The sequence below is a fragment of the Diadema setosum genome, chromosome 14 (assembly GCF_964275005.1).
Source record: "Diadema setosum chromosome 14, eeDiaSeto1, whole genome shotgun sequence".
Taxonomy (NCBI): domain Eukaryota; kingdom Metazoa; phylum Echinodermata; class Echinoidea; order Diadematoida; family Diadematidae; genus Diadema; species Diadema setosum.
This window is the reverse complement of record NC_092698.1, coordinates 37176555-37196153: the sequence shown is the minus strand read 5'-3', so window position 1 is coordinate 37196153 and position 19599 is coordinate 37176555. Positions and strand designations below refer to the sequence as shown.

The 19599-nt window shown below is 39.2% G+C and overlaps 1 protein-coding gene across 1 annotated transcript; it reads left to right on the top strand.

The window, feature by feature from the left end:
- Positions 1 to 57: 57 nt before the first annotated feature.
- Positions 58 to 17960, top strand: LOC140237644 (eukaryotic translation initiation factor 4B-like). Its single transcript, XM_072317571.1, has 14 exons — positions 58 to 84; positions 2270 to 2416; positions 3609 to 3799; positions 4985 to 5095; positions 5585 to 5636; positions 6056 to 6133; positions 6495 to 7154; positions 7870 to 7950; positions 9505 to 9724; positions 10700 to 10809; positions 11484 to 11644; positions 12928 to 13204; positions 15930 to 16045; positions 17098 to 17960. Exons 1-14 carry the CDS (start codon positions 72 to 74, stop codon positions 17161 to 17163), a joined length of 2283 nt encoding a protein of 760 aa, XP_072173672.1. The 5' UTR covers positions 58 to 71; the 3' UTR covers positions 17164 to 17960.
- Positions 17961 to 19599: the final 1639 nt, after the last annotated feature.

Below are 19599 nucleotides of genomic sequence, written 5' to 3'. Positions count from 1 at the left end.
GTTCTGTTTGGAATACAAAATCAGCTCTTGCTGAATCTTGTTCAGCTCGCACACGCAGCCACTAAAGCAACATGGCGTCTTCTGGTAAGTTAACCACGAAAACTCCCATATCGATCAAATCTGACCATTTCACATGCTCAGATATTGGAAAATGCTGTAGATTTTACTGAAACACTCCAATTTGAACGATAGTCAGTTAGCATGATAACGTTGTTGTTGTAACAAGCTTCATTAATATTTTCAACAAGTTCATTTACGACGCTAGCAATGAATGGGAAGCCGATCTCGCGCGCTGTTGTGCGAGCATATGCGAGGAACATTTCGCGCAAAAACGTGGGGAGGTCCGTGTTTCCTTCCCTCGCTCACACACCGTGTGCATGACTGCATGCACACAGCGAAGCAACCGGGAGTTAGCTAACGTTAGAGTTGTCTTTGCCCTCGTGTACAGGGTTAACGTGAACATCGCACCCACATCGATATCGCGCCCTTCCTTGATCGGCATTTTATCCATATGCCCCATGTTTATGAACAATACTAGAAAATGTCTAAAATTCAAACAGCTTCATATTGTTTGCCAAAAGTTTATGTAAATTCTAAGTATTGCTCTGGACCTCGGGTGATGGTGATACTGCATATTTACTGTGCATTTGATATAAATTAACACGTTGATGTGATAATAATACTCAAACCTAAATGACATTCTATTTCATGTTTTCAACATGCAACAGCAGACATGGTAGAAGAGACTCTTTTTTTTTTTTTTTTTTTTTTTTTTTTAAAGGGGGGGGGGGATCGTATAGTTTTGGTTGAGACTTAATTTCAGGTTTTTATAATTTTTTGATGAGATAGTGAGAAACCTCGTGAAATATGAAAGAGAATGTAATTCCAAGAGGGATTCAATGTTTATTTTATTTGATGAAAATTGGTTTTGAAATGGCCGAGATATCCAAAACAGAATGATTCTAATAAAGTGTGGGACCCACATTTTATTACTATCGTTTTGTTTTATTTTGATTTTGGATGTTTCAGCTATTCCAATCCCGATTTTTATCAAATAAACTTTGAATTCCTCTTAAAATGGTATGAGCACTCTGTACTATTTCATATTAACAATCATAAGTCAAGTGTTTTCTTGGTATCTCACAAAAAAGTTAAAGCCCAATTTTCATCTCCACCAATACTGTACCACCCCTGACTCTCCTGCGGCTCACTGCTTACCCCAGTTTCAGCAGGAGATTCCTCGCTCCGAGTAATCTTAAGTGATAATGCAAAATTTCTCAATCTCGTGCCATAAAATAACTAATCTAGCTGCTTGAGCTAGAAATGATAAAGAAATTTTAGTGCTCATGTTTGTGTGATCAGAGTGGCTAGTTCATGATCAGTTTGCTACTGCTAGCAGGGTTTCAGTCGACAAAGAATCTCCAGTTTACTGTAAGAGTAGTTTAACTGCGACCAGCCAGAACACAAAGCATTCAGGCTCTACATTATAGGATATCAAATCAAGTACGGGGTGGTATCGCCCCTAAATTCCAACTTAAGTACGAAAAATTGCTTCAATTTGAATACATACAGATGTAGTCCAGTTGTTGACAAGACTTACCTGGGAACGTTTGGTTCCTCCAATACTTTCTGTCAAAATCATTGACTTTAAATGATCCATTCAAGAGGAATGTGTGAGAATGTAAAGCATCACCCGTACAGTGTCTGGTATGAGAGCCTTCAGTCTGATGAGAGGGATTCCATGAAGCCAGATGCAGTCTTTGTGGGACATATTGTATCCCTGACGATAAATACAGACTTATCTTTTGGTCTGCAATTGCCTACAAATAGGATGTGAGATGTCATAGCTGTAGTACCGGTACTGTAAAAGTGGAAATTTTCATGGTGTTGAAATTTTTGCACATTTCGTACATCCAGAAACTAGTGCGAAAATAAAAGCTCACAAATACTTTTGCTTGCCATTTGTTCCAGTAGTTGATTTCTTCATTCCACGGAATTAAAAACATACAAAACTCTGCTTGTACCTGGCTGAGTGCGAAAATATCCACTTTTACAGTATAGTGCAACCTGTGTTTTACTTTATATAGATCTGTAAATCATCTACATTGTAAACTGCTAGCCTAAGTGCTGTCCATTAAAAAGAACAGAAAAACAGAAGTCCAGCCTCTAGTCATCTCTGTGAATGATGTTCATGTTTGTCTTATTTTTAGTTTGAAATAAAAAACTTAATGCAGCATAATGTGACATTCTGGTCTGTTCTTTTCTGCAGCAAAAAAGAAGGGAAAGATCAAGGGAACAAAGGTCAACCTGACCGAGTTCCTGTCCCAAGGCGATGATTCTCCAGCTCCGGGCACCAAAATGGTTTACTCCTCCAAGTCCTCGTGGGCTGATGAAGCACCAGACTTGGGAGATGACTGTAAGTATGGAGCCATCTGTAGTATAGTGTCCTGCCTAGAATCTAATAATATTCTTGTCTGGTATATGGCATGCATGTCATTTTTTTTTAGAGTGTTGTATCAAAATACATTTACCTACATGTACTGTGGTATGACCATCCTTGTTCTAATTAGGGGGAAGAAGTGTTAAACAATCTGATGTATTGTATTCTTGTTAGACATGAGAGATTTGTATTGAAGTGCTTGTAACTATGCTGGAATATCAATAATTTCTGACAGTTTGTATTATTCTCCCTTCCTAATAAATGCTATTTTGTGCCTATATTTGTCTTGTTTGTAGTTCTCTAAAGATATTTCACTTTGTATTAATGTCATGCAGATTTCTTTAACCCTAAAAAGGCCGGGGGGGGGGGCGGAATCCGCCCCCCTCGACGTTTCGCGCTATAATTCTGTAATGCGAGAAGGCCTCGTCGCGAGGCTTCTTGACTTTATTTGTTCAAGTCTCGCGCAACTTTTGAGACCAAATTTGCAATGTTCGCGCATACTTTTGCGAAGCCACGCCCATTTTTGTAACGGAATGTCGCCCCAAAAGGGGCACAATTTCGTGATTTTGTGTACATTTCCTATGGAAAACAGTGCTCTGTCATGAAAGTCATAAAAACCTGATTATTTTTACAATTAATCACTTTCATTTATTAATTTTGTGCTAATTATGGTAGAAAAATGGTCAGTGACAATTTCCAAAGAAAAAACAAAAGTTGGAAAACAAAGAAATACATGAGAAATTCAGAAAACAATAAAGTTCATAAGAATTGAAATGAGTTTTGGAACTTTTTGTGATGTACAATTGTTGAATATGCTAAAACAGATAAACAGATCAAAATTAGACTCTCAATGCTTTTAATCAGGCTAAAATATGATCTTGAGCTTAATTTGCATAATTAATTAATTAAAATTAGAACTTGATTGTTTAAAAAAATCTTATGACACAATCTTGTAGATTATGACGTGGGTCTCACGCATGCAAAATTTCATCGCGATCGCACCCCCCCCCCGGTCTGAGCATAGCCAAAAAAGCCTGGCCCCTTTAGGGTTAAACATGTTTTGTTCTCTAGGTCCCATACCATCCAGCCATCCAGAGAGACCCTTCTTTTTGTCCCCTCTTTCATTGACTCATGCTATGTCAATACTTGTGATCTCTTTTGCTCTCAGTTGTCAATCCTTGGCCTGATTCCAGTGCTGAGGCCATTGCACTGCCCACGGCTCCCAAGAGTGCCCAGGCCATCGACATTGACAGAAGCAAGCTGCCCGAGCACCCTCCATACACCATTTACCTGGGCAACCTGCCGTTTGACTGTTCTGCAGAAGAAATCAAGAAGTTTCTTACTGGGTCCAATTGCAACGTAAGGGTGCATGCCTTCCTTCATGGCTGCAGTTTTTTGTGGGAAGAAGGAATTGGGAGTGGAAAAAGTCCTCTAAACGTGGAATTTTGAAAAAAAGAGATGTCTTGTAAATCCAATGGTGCTTTAGCAGTGTATAGCAGTATTGAATTTACTAAGGAAGACACAAAAATAATCTCTGTGCTTCAGAGGTTGCAGTGTTAACAGCTCCCTTACAAGCAGAGGTGTTGGCTTTTGGCTTCATTTTATGCCCGATGCAAAGTTTCTCATAGTAGTTATCAATCAATGCATAAATTCCAAATCATAGATTCAGATATCCCTCCTGTCTGCTGCAATGTGCAGTAAACTCGAGGCCATATTGCAGAACTACTATTTCAGGTCAGAAATTAGCTGATTTATGTCTCCTGTTTTCCTTCTTTCTAATTTAAAGGGGATGGCTAGTAACTGATCAGTGGGAATGCTGGGGGATGATTGTGCCGGTTCTTTTGGGATTCATTTAAGAGTATATTATATACCTATTGTTGTGTGAAAATTATTTGCTTCAGAACGATCTCATATTCAAGTAATGAGCAGTTTAATGCCCTGTCACTGTACAGGCATGAGGCATGCTGGAACCATTAAACTGCACATTACTTGAATATGAGACCATTCTGAAGCAAATAATTTTTACACAACAATAGATATATAATGTACTCTTAAATGAACCCCACAAGAATTGGAACAATTATTCCCCAGCATTCCCACTGATCAGTTACTAGCCATCCCCTTTAAGTCAGTCTTTATTTCAAAAGTAATGCTCAAAGTCACTAGTGAACACAGTGAACTAAGAACTTAACTGGGGTTACTACCATTACTGTGGGAGCCTCCTTCCTAAGTTGTGTTTCATTCTCTTTGTCGTAAAAATCTGTTCCTTGTTTAATTATTTGAAATTTTGGCATAACATGATATCCACATTAGACCTGAAATAGGAGAATTCTGATATGCTGCTCATTCCTGCAGAATGAATTAAGTTAAAATATGATGAATATGATACCAATATGTTTCAATACTGATAAGCCCTGTGGTCATTTCACAATAGGTGAAAATCTTCTTACTGTATGTATGAATTTAGAATATTTGCTCTTGTTTTCTGCCTGATTTGTGTCATTATCCTCACAATTTTGCTCTTTGTGTGAACACTGCCTGCAGGTGAGTGATGTGAGACTGCCTCGAGATGGAGACCAGCGGATGAAAGGATTTGGCTACGCCGAGATCGATGACATCGAGTCTCTCTACAAAGCACTCTCTCTGAACCATGCTGTAAGTTTGACCCTCTCACATGTTGTAGCCTGTTTTGAAATTCATGCGTAGTTTCAGTCACACTTCACTTTGGATCAGTGTTGCAATAGGTCAAAGGTCACTGAACTTAATTTTAAAGGCTCTCTGAAGCAAACATGTGAAGCCCACATTCATGATACTGTTCAAACATGTTTTTAAAAGGTTTTTTTTTTTTTTATATGCAAATAAATTAATTTGTTTCATGCAAAGTGTTAGATGAAAACTCGCATAACACTGTTAATACCAACTCGAAGCAGTCTTGATGCACAATGTAGCAATGCCCGTCTGTCTGCAAACTTTTCATCTCCTCACATTAATTCCTTTCTGGCTGCAACCATTAAGAGATTTTCTCTAGCATCCAGTGATTGGACAGTGTACAAGGATTTGAGATCTGTTGTGGTTAGCGTAGGCTCATATGATTGCTGAAACGGATCTTAATGATTGTTTGTATTTTGTGTTTTTGTATTGCAGCAACTGAAGTCGAGGAGGATACGTGTGGATCTTGCCAGTCAAGCCCAGACAGGTTTGTGGAAGCATTTTTTACCCTTCATCATTTCCTTGTGAATGCCATGTGATTTGTATTGTAGAACACAGAGATTATATCCATTCATTTAAGGAGTTAATCATTTTGCTTATGGATGTGTTGAAATTTGCTTAGTTCTATGCCTCTTAGTTTTTGTGATGACTTATGTCAAAATCTTGATGCATTTATTATTGTGGGTTTTAGGGGCAACTTCTCTCAGTTCAATTATTTGCATGGTAGTCATGTGCATGATTGGTATATAAGTGTAATACTTTTGTTCTACATGTATTTCTTCAGGCTAAAGTGACATCTTGACCATTGTACACATTAATCAAACAGGAAACTGTTTGAATTTGCATTGCATGATGAGAACGTTCCCCCTTCAACATTGTCCATGCCACGTTCTTTATCCTTTGCAGATGGTAAAATGGACAAGTTTGATAAGACAGCTGGTGACTGGAGGCGTTCTGATGAATCCCGTAGTGAGTGGAATCAGGGTAAGAGGAACTTCTTTTCATTTTTATACCTATAAACCAAAGGATACCAGAGGTATTATCTTGTCAGGTTGTCCATCCATTTGGCCTGTGTGTCTTCCTCCAAGGAACATCCCAGTGGTAATAAGATTTGGCAGGAAAGGTAGAAATAACACAACGCTGCAGACTTGCACTGGTCCGATGGTCTGGAAGTAGTAAAAATCATGATCAGACCACTAACTTTTTCAGGAATGGATCAGTAAAAAATGAAAAACTGGGTGGTCTCTGGTCTTACAGACAGGTCGGACCATTAGAAAAAATGGGTCAGTAATTTTTGTCTTTATTCCACAGAATTGAAACATGTGAAATTTATCTTACCTTACAGGTGGTTACAACAATGCCAGCAGATACAGCAGTGATAGCGACAGAAATGACAGATGGCGTGACCGAGGGGGCCAGGACAGCCGAGATTCCTATGGAGGTGGACGGGATAGGGGCGGCTATGGCAGTAGAGACCGAGGTGGATTTGACCGAGACCGCGGAGGATTTGATAGGGATCGTGGTTATGACCGAGACCGCGGATTTGATCGCGATCGGGGCTACGACCATGGCTACGATCGTGGTTCTGACCGTGGATTTGATCGTGGATATGACCGTGGATACGATCGTGGATACAATCGTGACCGTGGTTACGATGATGACAGAGGATACAGCAGAGGAGGTGGAGGAGGAGGGGGCTATGACAGGAACTATGATCGTGGTGGTAGTGGTGGCGGCTATGAAGGCAACTATGAGAAAGGAGGCGGCTCGGACAGTCGCGGCTTTGGCCGGGAGTGGGATCGTGACCAAGGATCAGCAGACTATGGGGGATATTCAGGTGCTCCTGATCGCGGCCAAGACTATGGCTATGACAAGGGAGGAGACAGGGGAGGTTACTCCCGCAGGGGAGGGGATAGGGGTTATGACCGAAGGAATGACCGAGGGTCAGAATATGACAGAGGATACAGCAACAGCCGAGGAGGCTACGACAGAGATGATGGGCAAGGTATGTTAGAAAAATCCTACAAATTGCACTAAATGGAAGCTTTGAATGATACAATTGTTAGATACCACGTCACCTAGTAGCACCATGAAGGGGAATATGTTCAGACTGTATGGAACCTTATGATATCATCAAACTCAAAGGCCGGAATTCACAAAGGTGGTACAATTGAAACCCTGGTTTAAACCATGGACAATTTGTATGGAATGCCAAGTGTTGCATGGCCTATTTCATCAGGAAATCAGTCATTTTGTTATTTCGTCAATGAAATGGCTGATTTCGTAACGAAATAGGTCATGCGACATTTGGCGCTCCATACAAATTGTCCGTTTAAACCATGGTTTCAATTGTACAACCTTCATGAATTCGGACCCATGTGATGATTGATAACTTGTAAAAATAAAAAATAAAATAAAAACGTGTTTGTAGACGGTAGTCATCCTTATAAAGTGGATACAATTTAACTTGTGATACTTGTGAAAAATGTGCTGGCACATACTTGTGTGCAAAAATATTATGAATGGGAGCGATGGGAATTCTGTTTTGAGTTGAAACATTTAATTTTATTTCCTTTCAGCTAGTATAAATGTTACAAGTTGTGAAGAAAATTACATATAGATGTTGGATGACATTTATGGAAGATGCATGCATAATGATTTTAGTCTGATGCCAGTCACATATTCCATGATAATGCCAAACCCTAATTTTCTACCACCAGATGGTTGGAGGAGAAACGATGATAGTGGACCTCCAAGGAGAGGTAGAGATGAAGAGGACTATGGACCGCCAAGAGATAGAGGTGAGTCTTTGCTGACTGGCGTGCATTCTCTGTCTTTGCCTCATTACAATCTTATCTCACACTTGCAGACTTGGATAAAACAAAGATTTAGAAACGTAGAAAGAGACAGAAGTCGGGAAGTCATTATTTCAGAGATGAATGGAGGTGAAGGTGTACTATAAAACATATATTCACGGCAAGAATTTTTTGCGAATTGGAGCCGACGGCCTTTTTTGCGGCATGAAATTTTTGCGAACTGCCACTGGCATTCAGTGCATATAGTGTAGACAAGAACTTTCGCATGCTTTTTAATTTCGCGAATCTTGGCGCTCGCGAAATTCGCGAAATTAGAATACACGCGAACATTCCTCGTTTTGCAGTATGTTGCAGAATCAAGGTTTTTATGCCTCCACCATAAAGTGTCGCCGGAGGCGTTTATGTTTTTGGTTTGTCTGTCTGTCAGTCCACCTGTCCATTATCAATTTTGTGGACAGCATAATTTAAGAACCGATTGATTTATCCAAATGAAACTTGGCATATGTGTGTATGAGTGCTCAAAGTTATGCCTGTCATTTTTTTTTTTTTTGGGGGGGGGGGGGGTGGTCGTGCACTCTCAAGTTTGGAGTTCAAAGGTCAAGGTCAAATTTTTGAAATTTCACAATTTTCCCTATATCTCTGCAATGCCTGAAGGTGTTTTCATGAAGCTTAGCGTATTCATACATATACTACCATGCCAACATTCTTCAGGCAAAGTTTTGCACCATGGGGTCAAAGTTCAAAGGTCTAAGATCAAATGGAAATGCTCAAATTCTTGAATACTTGCTCTTTGAAACAATTTAGCCATCCAAATGAAATCTGGTTCAAAGAATGTATGATTATTAAACAAGTTTGGGGTTGTGCTGTCAAACTTTCAAACGTATTTAAATTTTCACCAATCACTTGAAACTCATTTACCATTGTCCAGATGTATAAAAGACCTATGGGAAAATAAGGCAATATGGTGGAGACATACTCAGTTGCCATAGCAACATTTTTAGTTTACGTTGGAATTGGCATTGACTTACCTCGTGGACATATTTGAGAGCATATTACATAAAGAAAGAAATGTTCTTAGTAGAGCTCCTTGAATCCAGATGAGAGTCAATGAATTTAAGCCATCCTTTGATAAGTTCATAGTTCATATATTGATTTCTAATTGCTGCTGAAGTACTTACTATCTATGCAGATTGATAACAGCCATGTTATATAGGCATGCAATGTGCATATACACCAACAACATAAAGACCTTTAATACAACAAAAGAGACAAATCCTTGGAGTGGTATTTAGAGTGAGACTGCTGCTTGTGTAATACATTGCTTTCATGGCAGTTTGTGCACCTTTACCTTATGCATGTGGTTTCATAGAACACTTGTGATGTTTTATCTAGAATCAGATAGCCTAAATTGTTTATCAGAATTTAATAGCCTAGGTGAATGCATGTGTTCTAAGTGTCTGTACCTGTAATTAGATTTGAATGTAGGACATGAAATGTTTTAGCGAGTGTGGCACTGAGTATTCCTGTGTCTGTCATCAGAGCCTCCACGTGAGAGAAAGAAGCTGGTTCTGCAAAAGAGAACCCAGCCCCGAGACACAAGCTCTGCCGTATCCAACTCGGCCATCTTTGGCGGAGCGAAACCGGTTGACACAGCAACCAGGGAGCGTCAGATTGAGGAGAAGCTGGAGAGAGAAAGGAGGGAGAAGGAGCAGATTACTAAGCAACCTGTGATGGAGCGGGAACCTCCCAGAAAAGAGGGGTAAGTCACATGACTGCTACTTGTGTCAGGTGACTGGGCTGCAGATAAATCTCAGGAGTTATACGAGCTTTCAAAATGCTTTCATTTTTAATTGTCTATGAAAAATCCTGGAAATTTCTTATGAACTTACATTTTTTTGAAATAAAGCACGTGAAAGGTATATCCACACTGTAGGTCATATGTTGAAGAAATTCTGAGCTGTAAGTCTGCCAGGTTTTTTTTTTTTTTTTTCCTTTTCTTTTCTGTGTTTACTACTGTGTTTCTGTTTACTGATAGATTTGGGACATGAAACTTGGTCCTTGAATAGTCCTTTGAAGGTCTTTGCAATTGAAATATCTGAGTTTGCATATTCCCTGAACGGTTTGGTACCACAGTCTTTCAAGAATGATGTAGAGTCTTTGAAGAAATGTGCTTTGTTTTGTGTATGTTTGCTGTTGTAGGGATTTGTAACATTGTAGAGATGTATTGATAAAGTGTATATTTTCCAAAACTTTGAAAAGGGTCTTGAAAACAATATTTTTTCAAGCAGTCTTTGGAGTGACCTTGCTGTAATTTCTGTTTTACTTTCACATTTGTCTTGAGAGCAGAGACAGGTGACAATACTTCTAGAAATATTCATTCCATTTTCAGAGCAGACAGGTTTTTTTTTTTTTAGTTTCTTTGTTCTGCTGATACATGAATATATTTGTGCTATATCTTAATACAGCAAAAAATGGTGATCCATTTATTTTTTGTGGTAATCTAATGAGCTAGAATGGAATTCAGTTACTAATGTTAACATGTCATGTATATTTTGAAATGAGAACATGACAGATATAGGTAAGGTACTTAACAGTTTTATGTATTGTTTTGTTTGCAAGCGGGGTTTTGCCTTCAAAATATGTTCAGTATAGATTTTTGGTGTTCTTTGGGTTTGCAAGAAATGAAATGATGAAATGAAATGATATTGATGTGTGCTAATCCCCTTTTCTGCAGTGGGGGACAGGAGCATGGTCGTGTGCGAAGGGACAGTGAGAGGTCAGAAGGTCGTGAGGGGCGGACTCGTCACAGTAGCTCTGGTTCCGGGAGAGGAGGCCCTAGACCAGGTAAGGCTGCTGTAGGGTTGCTACTAAGATGCCTCCCTACCATCTTCTATCTTGTGACAAAAGTTTTTCCACAATAAGATTTTGAAGATGAACAGCAGCTTACATCTGAGTATTAGACTGTCTCCAGCCCATGTGCTTTGATGAGATGAATGGCCTGCCAGTTCTGCATCTAGGCAGCTCTGAAGTAGTTTCTCTTCAAATATATTTTTTTAAGTAGTTTGTATGTTTATGTGCATAAATTTGTCCTGCTGTCTGTGTATTTTCACTTTCACAAGACAAGACATTGATAAATGAACACTTCTGTCATTTAGACTAGGTGAAGACTTAAATGAATATGATATTCCATGGGATGACAGCAAGATGGGCATCCCAAAATTACTGCTGTTATGTCCATTCACCTTGAAGGTAATTTCTTTTTAGTAATCGTATTAATATTACCAATTTAGCTACTTTCAGATTGACTTGGTTTTAGTTTTTATTGCTCAACTGTACAAGCAAACTCTCATTGGGGTATTTAATAACAGCATTCCAGTGTGTTCAAGGGGGTGTACTTGCAATGTTTGTGGCTTCAAGGGCAATTTAGAATTATACGTGTTAACCATTTATTAGGAACTGGCTGTTTCTGATAGCAATTCTATGTAATTTATTCTTCATCTACTTTGTCTCCTTGAAAGTGATCATGAGGAGAGAGAGTGAGCGCTCAAACGAGGAAGAGGTGTTCCACAAGGAAGAACAGGCCCCTGTGTCCCCCACCCCCACCTCCCCTCCTCCTCCCAAGACGCCTACCTCTCCCCGCCAGGACGATGTCAAGATGGTTCCTGCCCCGCCCCCAAAGGTCAGTGATCTTTACAGCTTTGTTGTGGCCCTTACATGTTCCTTACTTCTTTGTTTCTGTATTACTAATATGGTTAACAAAAGGAATTACAGGAAAACAATCAAGTCTTAGACTAGGGCAAGGTTCATTTTAGTTTCTGTTATCCAAGTAATCTGAAGAAAAATAGCAGAAAAATTATTATAAAATATTAGGCACATATTTAGATATTCTTTTGGCCACATAAGTGATGATCAGAATATTTGAAAACATAACAACTGGAATTGCCATAAACTGGAAGTGATGAATTAAAGGGAAAAGGGTTGTTCTTGCTTAAAGGGAAGATAAACCCCAAGAGCAATGTGGATTGAGTGAAAGCAGCAACATTAGTAGAACACATCAGTGAAAGTTTGAAGAAAATCGGACAATCGATGCAAAAGTTATGAATTTTTAAAGTTTTGGTGTTGGAACCGCTGGAAGAGGAGACTACTAGAGGTTATGACGTATGAGTGGACAACAATACCAAGAAAATATAAAGAAAATTCTACAAAAATCAATTTTTCATGAAAATTACAAATTCCATCGACTTGATATTGACGTATGTTAGGGGTAGCAATTATTCCCCCTGCTTTCTGAAAGAGGCTGGTCCATTGCTCTTTCATAATTCTAGAAAAGTGAATTTTTGTTGAATTTCCTTTATATTTTCTCTGTATTGTTGTCCACTCATACGTCATATCCTGTAGTAGTCTCCTCATCCAGCGGTTTCAACACCAAAACTTTAACAATTCATAACTTTTGCATCGATTGTCCGATTTTCCTCAAACTTTCACTGATATGTTCTACTAATGTTGCTTCTTTCACTCAATCCACATTGCTTTTTGGGTTTACCTTCCCTTTAACTATTAACCCAAGACATGATAATAATGTGAGCACTAACCTAAAAAAGAGTGTTCAGTTGATGATATCATGACCTCGGCCAATGTGTGTGTGTGGTTTTGACCAATATCACTATTTGATCAAAAACATATGAACCTTTGAAATTTTCATAACTTTCTCTTATTCGAAGTCTGATTTTGATGCTGTTGTATTGTTCCAATCATCAGATTTTACTCACTTCTTGAAGACAACTTGAATGTAGTGTTGAATTGCACTGCATGACTTATAGTTGGGCAACAATAAGTTAGTAAGGAAACTGGCTATACAGATATTGATGTATACCTCTGTTGCAGTGTACCAAGGTGTGATAGGGAGTTGGTCTAGAGAACTTTCCGAGAGAATGTTTCAATCTCAACACTTTCCCCTGACAGGAAAATGCGTGGGCCAAAAGGAGTGAGACGGTAGCAGCCCCAGCAGGGAGTGGAGGGCAGTCCCAGCCATCCGTACGCCCCGCCCAGAGTGACCGACCCCCCAGCGAGTCGGCCCCCAGAAGGGACAGTGGTGGAAGTGACAGACCCAGGGGACGAGGAGGAGCCACTACGGGGGCAGGGAGAGGCCGTGGTGGACCTGGTGGACCTGGTGGACCTGGTGGACCTGGTGGACCTGGCGGTCAAGGTGCCTGGTCAAGAGGCCAAGGACCAAGATCAGGTCAGTCCCCTATGGTTCAATGTTTAGTGCCTGACTGCTGATGAGGAACCCTTTCTTCTTTGTGTCATTGCTCACAGAACCATTGTCTTTGAAATTGCCATCTGTTTTCATCAGTTGCTTCAAATATTTAATTCTATGTCAAAAATTGTTATTGGGAAAGAGCTGTCACCTTCCTTTCTGTGGTGAAAATTTAAACTGTTCCTGTAGCATGGCAAAGTTAATGCTTTTGTATATGTTGGTTTTTATCAATATCATCATTGACTAGTATTGTCATTGAAATGTCAAGTGCTCAGGATGATAATATCATTAACAGTCCTATGAATTAAAAGGGTTTATAGTGACCTCGTCTACAGCCACTATGTCTATTTTCCAATTGGTCTACTGGCATATCGTCTATTACCGATTCGTCTAATACCCATTTGGTCTACAACTCGTTTTGTCCAGTACCCATATTGTCTAATAGTCACTTTGCCCACTACCCATACTGTCTAATACCCAACTCGTCCAAGGAGCATTTCGTCTACAAAACAATTGATCTGATAGCCAAATCGTCTACACTCACATTGTCTATTTGTCATGTCGTCTAATATCTATTTTGTTTACTACTAGTTAGTCTACTCCCACCTCGTCTACAAGTCATTTAGTCTACATTCACTTTGTCTAGTTATCATATCGTCCAACCCTTAGTTTGTCCATACCCAATATGGTCTATACCCATCTGGTCTACTCCCAACTCGTCTACTCCCAATTGGTCTACTCCCAACTGGTCTACTCCCAATTGGTCTACTCCCAATTGGTCTACTCCCAATTGGTCTACTCCCAAATGGTCTACTCCCAATTGGTCTACTCCCAATTGGTCTACTCCCAACTTGTCTACTCCCAATTGGTCTATATACTCGTCTTATACCCAATTGGTGTACTCCCAACTGATATAGTTTTACTCTCAACAACTTACCCAAACTGATCATTTCCATCTGGTCATGCTAATACTGAATATACCACTTTGTCTAGTGTCTAGTCCGTCTCACTGTCATGAACTATTCATATTAAACCCTGCCCTTGATTAGCACAAAAATCAATATTAGACTATTCTAGTTGTTAATTATTCTGCACATGCTGAATATAAAGACATACTAATCAATGGTGAGACATGACTATCCAGTCTACATTCTGGCCGTAAAATAACTAAATAATGATAAACTAGCTCAGTTACAATCCTCCATCACAAACGAATTGTCAGTCATACGAAACAGAATTACATTTCGACCGACCACCCCAGTCCACCTGTACCTCCGTGCACATGCATGCAGCGATCTTGGCGGGATCCCGAATGAGGAATTATCAAGTACGAGTGTAATTTCATTTTCATTGCGTTTGGTACACTAGTTAAATTACACATCCACCACAAAAATAACACAGCAAGTTTTTCACACTGTGACATTATCTTTTTTTCCTAAAAAATTGTCATAATTAGAACATAAAAATTTAAACCAAATGGGGCACCAAGAGTGTTCAACTTATTTCACTGGGAAAAAAGAAACTGGATGAAGTAGACTTAAATAACAAACAAAAAAAAACTATAACTAGTAGTAGACCAGTTGGGAGTAGACTAGTTGGCAGTAGACGAGTTGGCAGTAGATGAGTTGGCAGTAGACGAGTTGGGTGTAGACCAGTTGGGTGTAGACGAGTTGGGAGTAGACCACTTGGGTGTAGACGAGTTGGGAGTAGACCAATTGGGAGTAGACGAGTTGGGAGTAGACCAATTGGGTGTAGACCAGTTGGGATTAGACCAATTGGGAGTAGACCAGTTGGCAGTAGACCAGTTGGGAGTAGACTGACTGGTTATTAGACTAATTGACTATTAGACAATGAGTTGTAGACCAATTGGCTATTAGACAAAATGAGCTGTAGACTATTTTATTCATAGACCTTATGATTAATAGACGAAATGGTCAATAAACATAATGGGTGTTAGACGAAATTTCACCTAGACAAATTGGACATTAGATAAAATGGCTAGTAGACGAAATGACAATTAGACTAATTGGCATATAGACAAAATGGTTGGTAGACGAGTTGGTAGTAGACGAAGTGAGTTTAGACGAGATGGCATTAGACTAGGTGGACAGTGGACAGGGTGGTTGTAGACGAGGTGCCAATTTACCATTAAAAGATGATGGTGGTGTTAAAGTTGGGTTCTATGATAATTGAAACATATTGATATCCTGGAGAAATGGAAATGCTATACTGTAAAACAAGGAATGTTGGTGTGCATTTTAATTTCGCAAATTTTGCAAGAACCAAGATTCGCAAAATTAAAATGCACTCGAAAGTTCTTGTCTACACTACATGCATTGAATGTTAGAGGCAACTCCGAAAATTTCATGCTGCAAAAAAGGCCGTCGGCTCCAATTCACAAAAATTTCATGCTGCGAAAATATCGTGTTTTACAGTATGTAACCGAAATTGCTCTACTCCCTTCAAATTAACCTGTTGAAGATCAGTCCCGAGTATGCTCAGGCGGATGTCTGTGGGAAATGTATGTTGTGGCAAAATCAGCCCATCCTCAACAGGTTAATAAAACCGACAAAAAGAGGCAGGACACACCAAACTGTAGGTTTGAGGTATCAATTAGTATTGGGAGTGTGGAATGTGTAGCAAGTGCTTCAGTGTGGTCTATTTTATAAAGCCCATTCTGTATAACCTTCTATTGTCTTTGTAACAGATGGTGGCCAGAGGCGTGATAGTGACCGGAGAGGGCCACCCAATGGGGCGAGAGATGGTCCCCCCAAAGCTAGACCCACTCCCTCCATGCCCAAGTATGAAGAGCCCAAACCAAAGGTATGGAAAGCCCACAACATTTGCTTTGCTCACAATACTCAAGCTTAAATTTCACACTTTGCGTGTGAAAGTTGTTTGTTTGTTTTTTCTGGAGTATAAGCTATGCTTTGATTCTGCACTTTTCTTGAAGTGGTAATCAGGTATGGACATGAGATTTTGATTCATGCTGCCAGTTCCCTCAATATAGGCATGTTTTTATGTCACATGGTTATGGAGAATAGAAATTAAATACTTCAGGTATTTACATAGATGAAGGACAAAATGTCAATCAGTTGCAAGATTTTTGACAAGTTGGTGTAAAATTGCAAATTGCTGCCTATCTCTTTCTTTGCCACATTTACGCACCTGACTCAGTCGACGGCTTGCCAACTTTATATATTTTGCTCAAGCGCATAGCCACACACAAACCCATTTGTTTTGAATACTGGCCATTTGCAAGAAAGATGGCCATACATTAGTTAGATAATTTACGTCACTGGAAAGCTTGCAAATTTCTCTACGATTTCGGCTGTGCTGCATTTCTGGCAAAAACGCTTTTGTGAAAAGGCGCATGGCTTTGAAAAACAGAATGTTTCCCCAAAGTGCTCATGAATTGCAGTCTCGGAATAATTTAGCACACATTGGGGTTACACCATGGCACATAGAGGGTTAAAGGAACCAACCTGTAGTACTCTGTTGTTAATGTTTACATTGCACTATTTCCTGCTTAGTAATGATGAACTGTGCTTTGTCAACACATCGCATAACAGATATGACAGATGCAGGATTATACAAAGATGTTGAGATGATATACTTTTTCGGACATTGCTACAACTCCATTTACATCTCGAGGTGGAATAGTATGTGAACTTTGTAATGAATGAGTAAGACTTGCCACTCAAACAACTCTTCAGTTTACAGTTGTTACTAAAGCTAGGGGAATCCTACTCGGGGTAATTACAAAAAAATGCTACAAAACCTTTCAATGGCTAGCCATCCATCTGTGTATGAGAGTTTGATTGTAATTTACTGGTCCTGTAGCGTTCTTTCACTGGTTTTCTTCTCCTGTGCAGGAATGGGCTGACTCCAACAAGTTTTCATCACTCCTTGAGGACGAGCTGGGCAACGCGTCGGACTAGATGTCTCGAGTGATGCATCCTCATGCCTCTTGAGTTGGTCTTCAATTTCTCTCCCATATCCCAGAGATTAAACTAGTCAGCTTCTTTGTCAGGAGAAAGGCAAATATTTTCAAGGAGCTGTTTCCATTCTTATGTTAAGATTTAATGATTTTATTTGCTGTACAAAAGGTAAAGAAGCCAGCTACTAATTGTAAGATATACATTCACAATTGGGAGAGTACCTCATATTTTTTATGAAAGCTGTCAAGTTTTTGTCCATGTTTAGTCAGAGAATTAAAGGTGTTTTGTTCTGTAACTTTCAGCTGGACGTTTGGACAAATGTTAGGAATTCTGCTTCTACACCTGTATTTGTGCATGGCTGTTTTTGTGTAGTCAGTGCCGCGATATGAGCTGTATTCTGGGTTGGTTTGGAAACGGACATTTGCCTGTAGCAGTGGACTTTCTCAGAATATGAGAGAGCAATAGGAAAGATAGTGGTGTGGTGGGAAGGGCATCTGTGGCACGGCTGTCAGTATTCCACACTGTGCTCCTCCATTGCTCATACAATATGCATCACTGATCATCTTATGGCTATCCACTGAGGGGCTTAACCTGCAGACATAGAAATACAGAAGAATTAAGAAAAAAAGTAAACTTAACCATTTCTTCTGTAAAACACTCTAGTAGTTTAAACATTATATAAATTTAGTATATGCATTAAACTTGGTATGTAATGGTAGGCAGCTAATTAAGATTGCTCTCTCTCCTCTAAAATTATAAGTTCATTACATTTAGTTTCTGCTTCTCTATTTCTTTTTGCTGTGGGGAGGGGGAGGGGAAGTATCCTATAAATTTGTGCTTAATTTGTTCAGTTTTAACATCAATGCATCCTCTCTGCTTCTCTATTTCTTTTTGCTGTGGGGAGGGGGGGGGGAGGGGAAGTATCCTATAAATTTGTGCTTAATTTGTTCAGTTTTAACATCAATGCATCCTCTGTCAGAATGTACAAATTGTTGTTGGTTAGCAGATTCTATAGACAGTTTAACGTGTTCAGCAGTTCTGTAATCAGTGAGGTTTGTGGCATGTTTCAGTTTCCAATTTACCTTGCATCTGTTGATTTTTTGCACCAAAGTGATGATCAATATCACATAAAAGTTGAAACAATAATGGAAAAAAGAATTGATTCCGTGGAGAGATGGGGCAAAAGTTAATTTCTGCAGTATTTGTAATGATCGTACCAGCGCGTTTTAGAAGCCTGATATGCGGCTGTCAATAGTGTTGCAGAATGGTGAAACTACATTTTTTTCAACCATGCATAGTATTAACAACTTCGTGAGAACTGTACAGATGAATGAAGCAAAGAAATGACATATCATTTCTGTGACATATCATTTGTCTTGATGATTACAAATGTGATATCAGTTTGTATAAAAGGAAGAACATACCAGAAATTGACAGTTTTTGCATTTATTCTGTCACTTTTGACATCTGTAGGTTGTGTACAATTTTATGTGCATATTATATTTGAAATATTTCATGTGTAGATAACAATGCAACTGAGGTTTATCACCTAAACTGCCCCATTATTTCTTTAGCTTACTATATAGTTAAGAGTGTTCAGATATAGGAACCAGATATAGGAAATACTTTGTCTTTTTGTTTTTCAAAGAATATTTTTTGCTTGCGTAAGCATCAAGAGATTGGGGAAAAGCTCTGTATCGGAGACTTGATTTCAAAACTTCATCATTTTGAAGAGTGTCCTGAATCCTGCATTTGCATTCAGGCAAAAAGTATTTATTGCAGTACAAGTGTATAGAGTATTATTAATGGTACTTCCATCAGGTGTTTCAAGCTTAGGATGTGGAGACAAACGACGAGTGAGAAATGTAAGACACGACCAAATTTTACTCATTTCTGTGAGTGTTTGATTTTGATTGTGATTTTACTCCCACTGAATTTTGAATGTGCAGATTGATTTAGATATGGAATGCCTGTTTAATTTTCTTCTTTCTTTCCACTGGCACTTTTTCCCCTATCAAATCTCTATTAAGACTGGGATAGTGAGTAGTCTCTTCAGTTATTGCACTCATATGCCAAGATGCCAGGGAGGGTTTTGGTGTATTACTGTGTCAAAGCAGTTAATGTGTTATTCACAAATATTTGTTCTTATATTTAGTAGATGATAGATACACAAATCTAATGTAAGGCCAGTCATAGGGAAAACTCATTTATTGATGCCACCACCTCATTTGTCATTCTGTAGGTAGAGAGGTAGCAATACAGTCGACTCCTGTTATAACGATTCTCGGGACCGGAGGTTTTCTTTCGTTATATTGAAATTTCGTTTTAACAGAACAAATAAACAGTAAAAGATATAAAGCCACACTCGTCATTTTCTAGTCAGAGAAGTAGCAATACAGTTGACTCCCTTTATAACGAAGTCCTCAGGACTGGAAG

Coding starts and splice junctions, on each gene's coding strand:
- LOC140237644 (XM_072317571.1), top strand. Junction 5,637..6,055: donor TGCCAGTCAAGCCCAGACAG/GTTTGTGGAAGC, acceptor TATCCTTTGCAG/ATGGTAAAATGGACAAGTTT. Junction 7,951..9,504: donor TGGACCGCCAAGAGATAGAG/GTGAGTCTTTGC, acceptor GTCTGTCATCAG/AGCCTCCACGTGAGAGAAAG.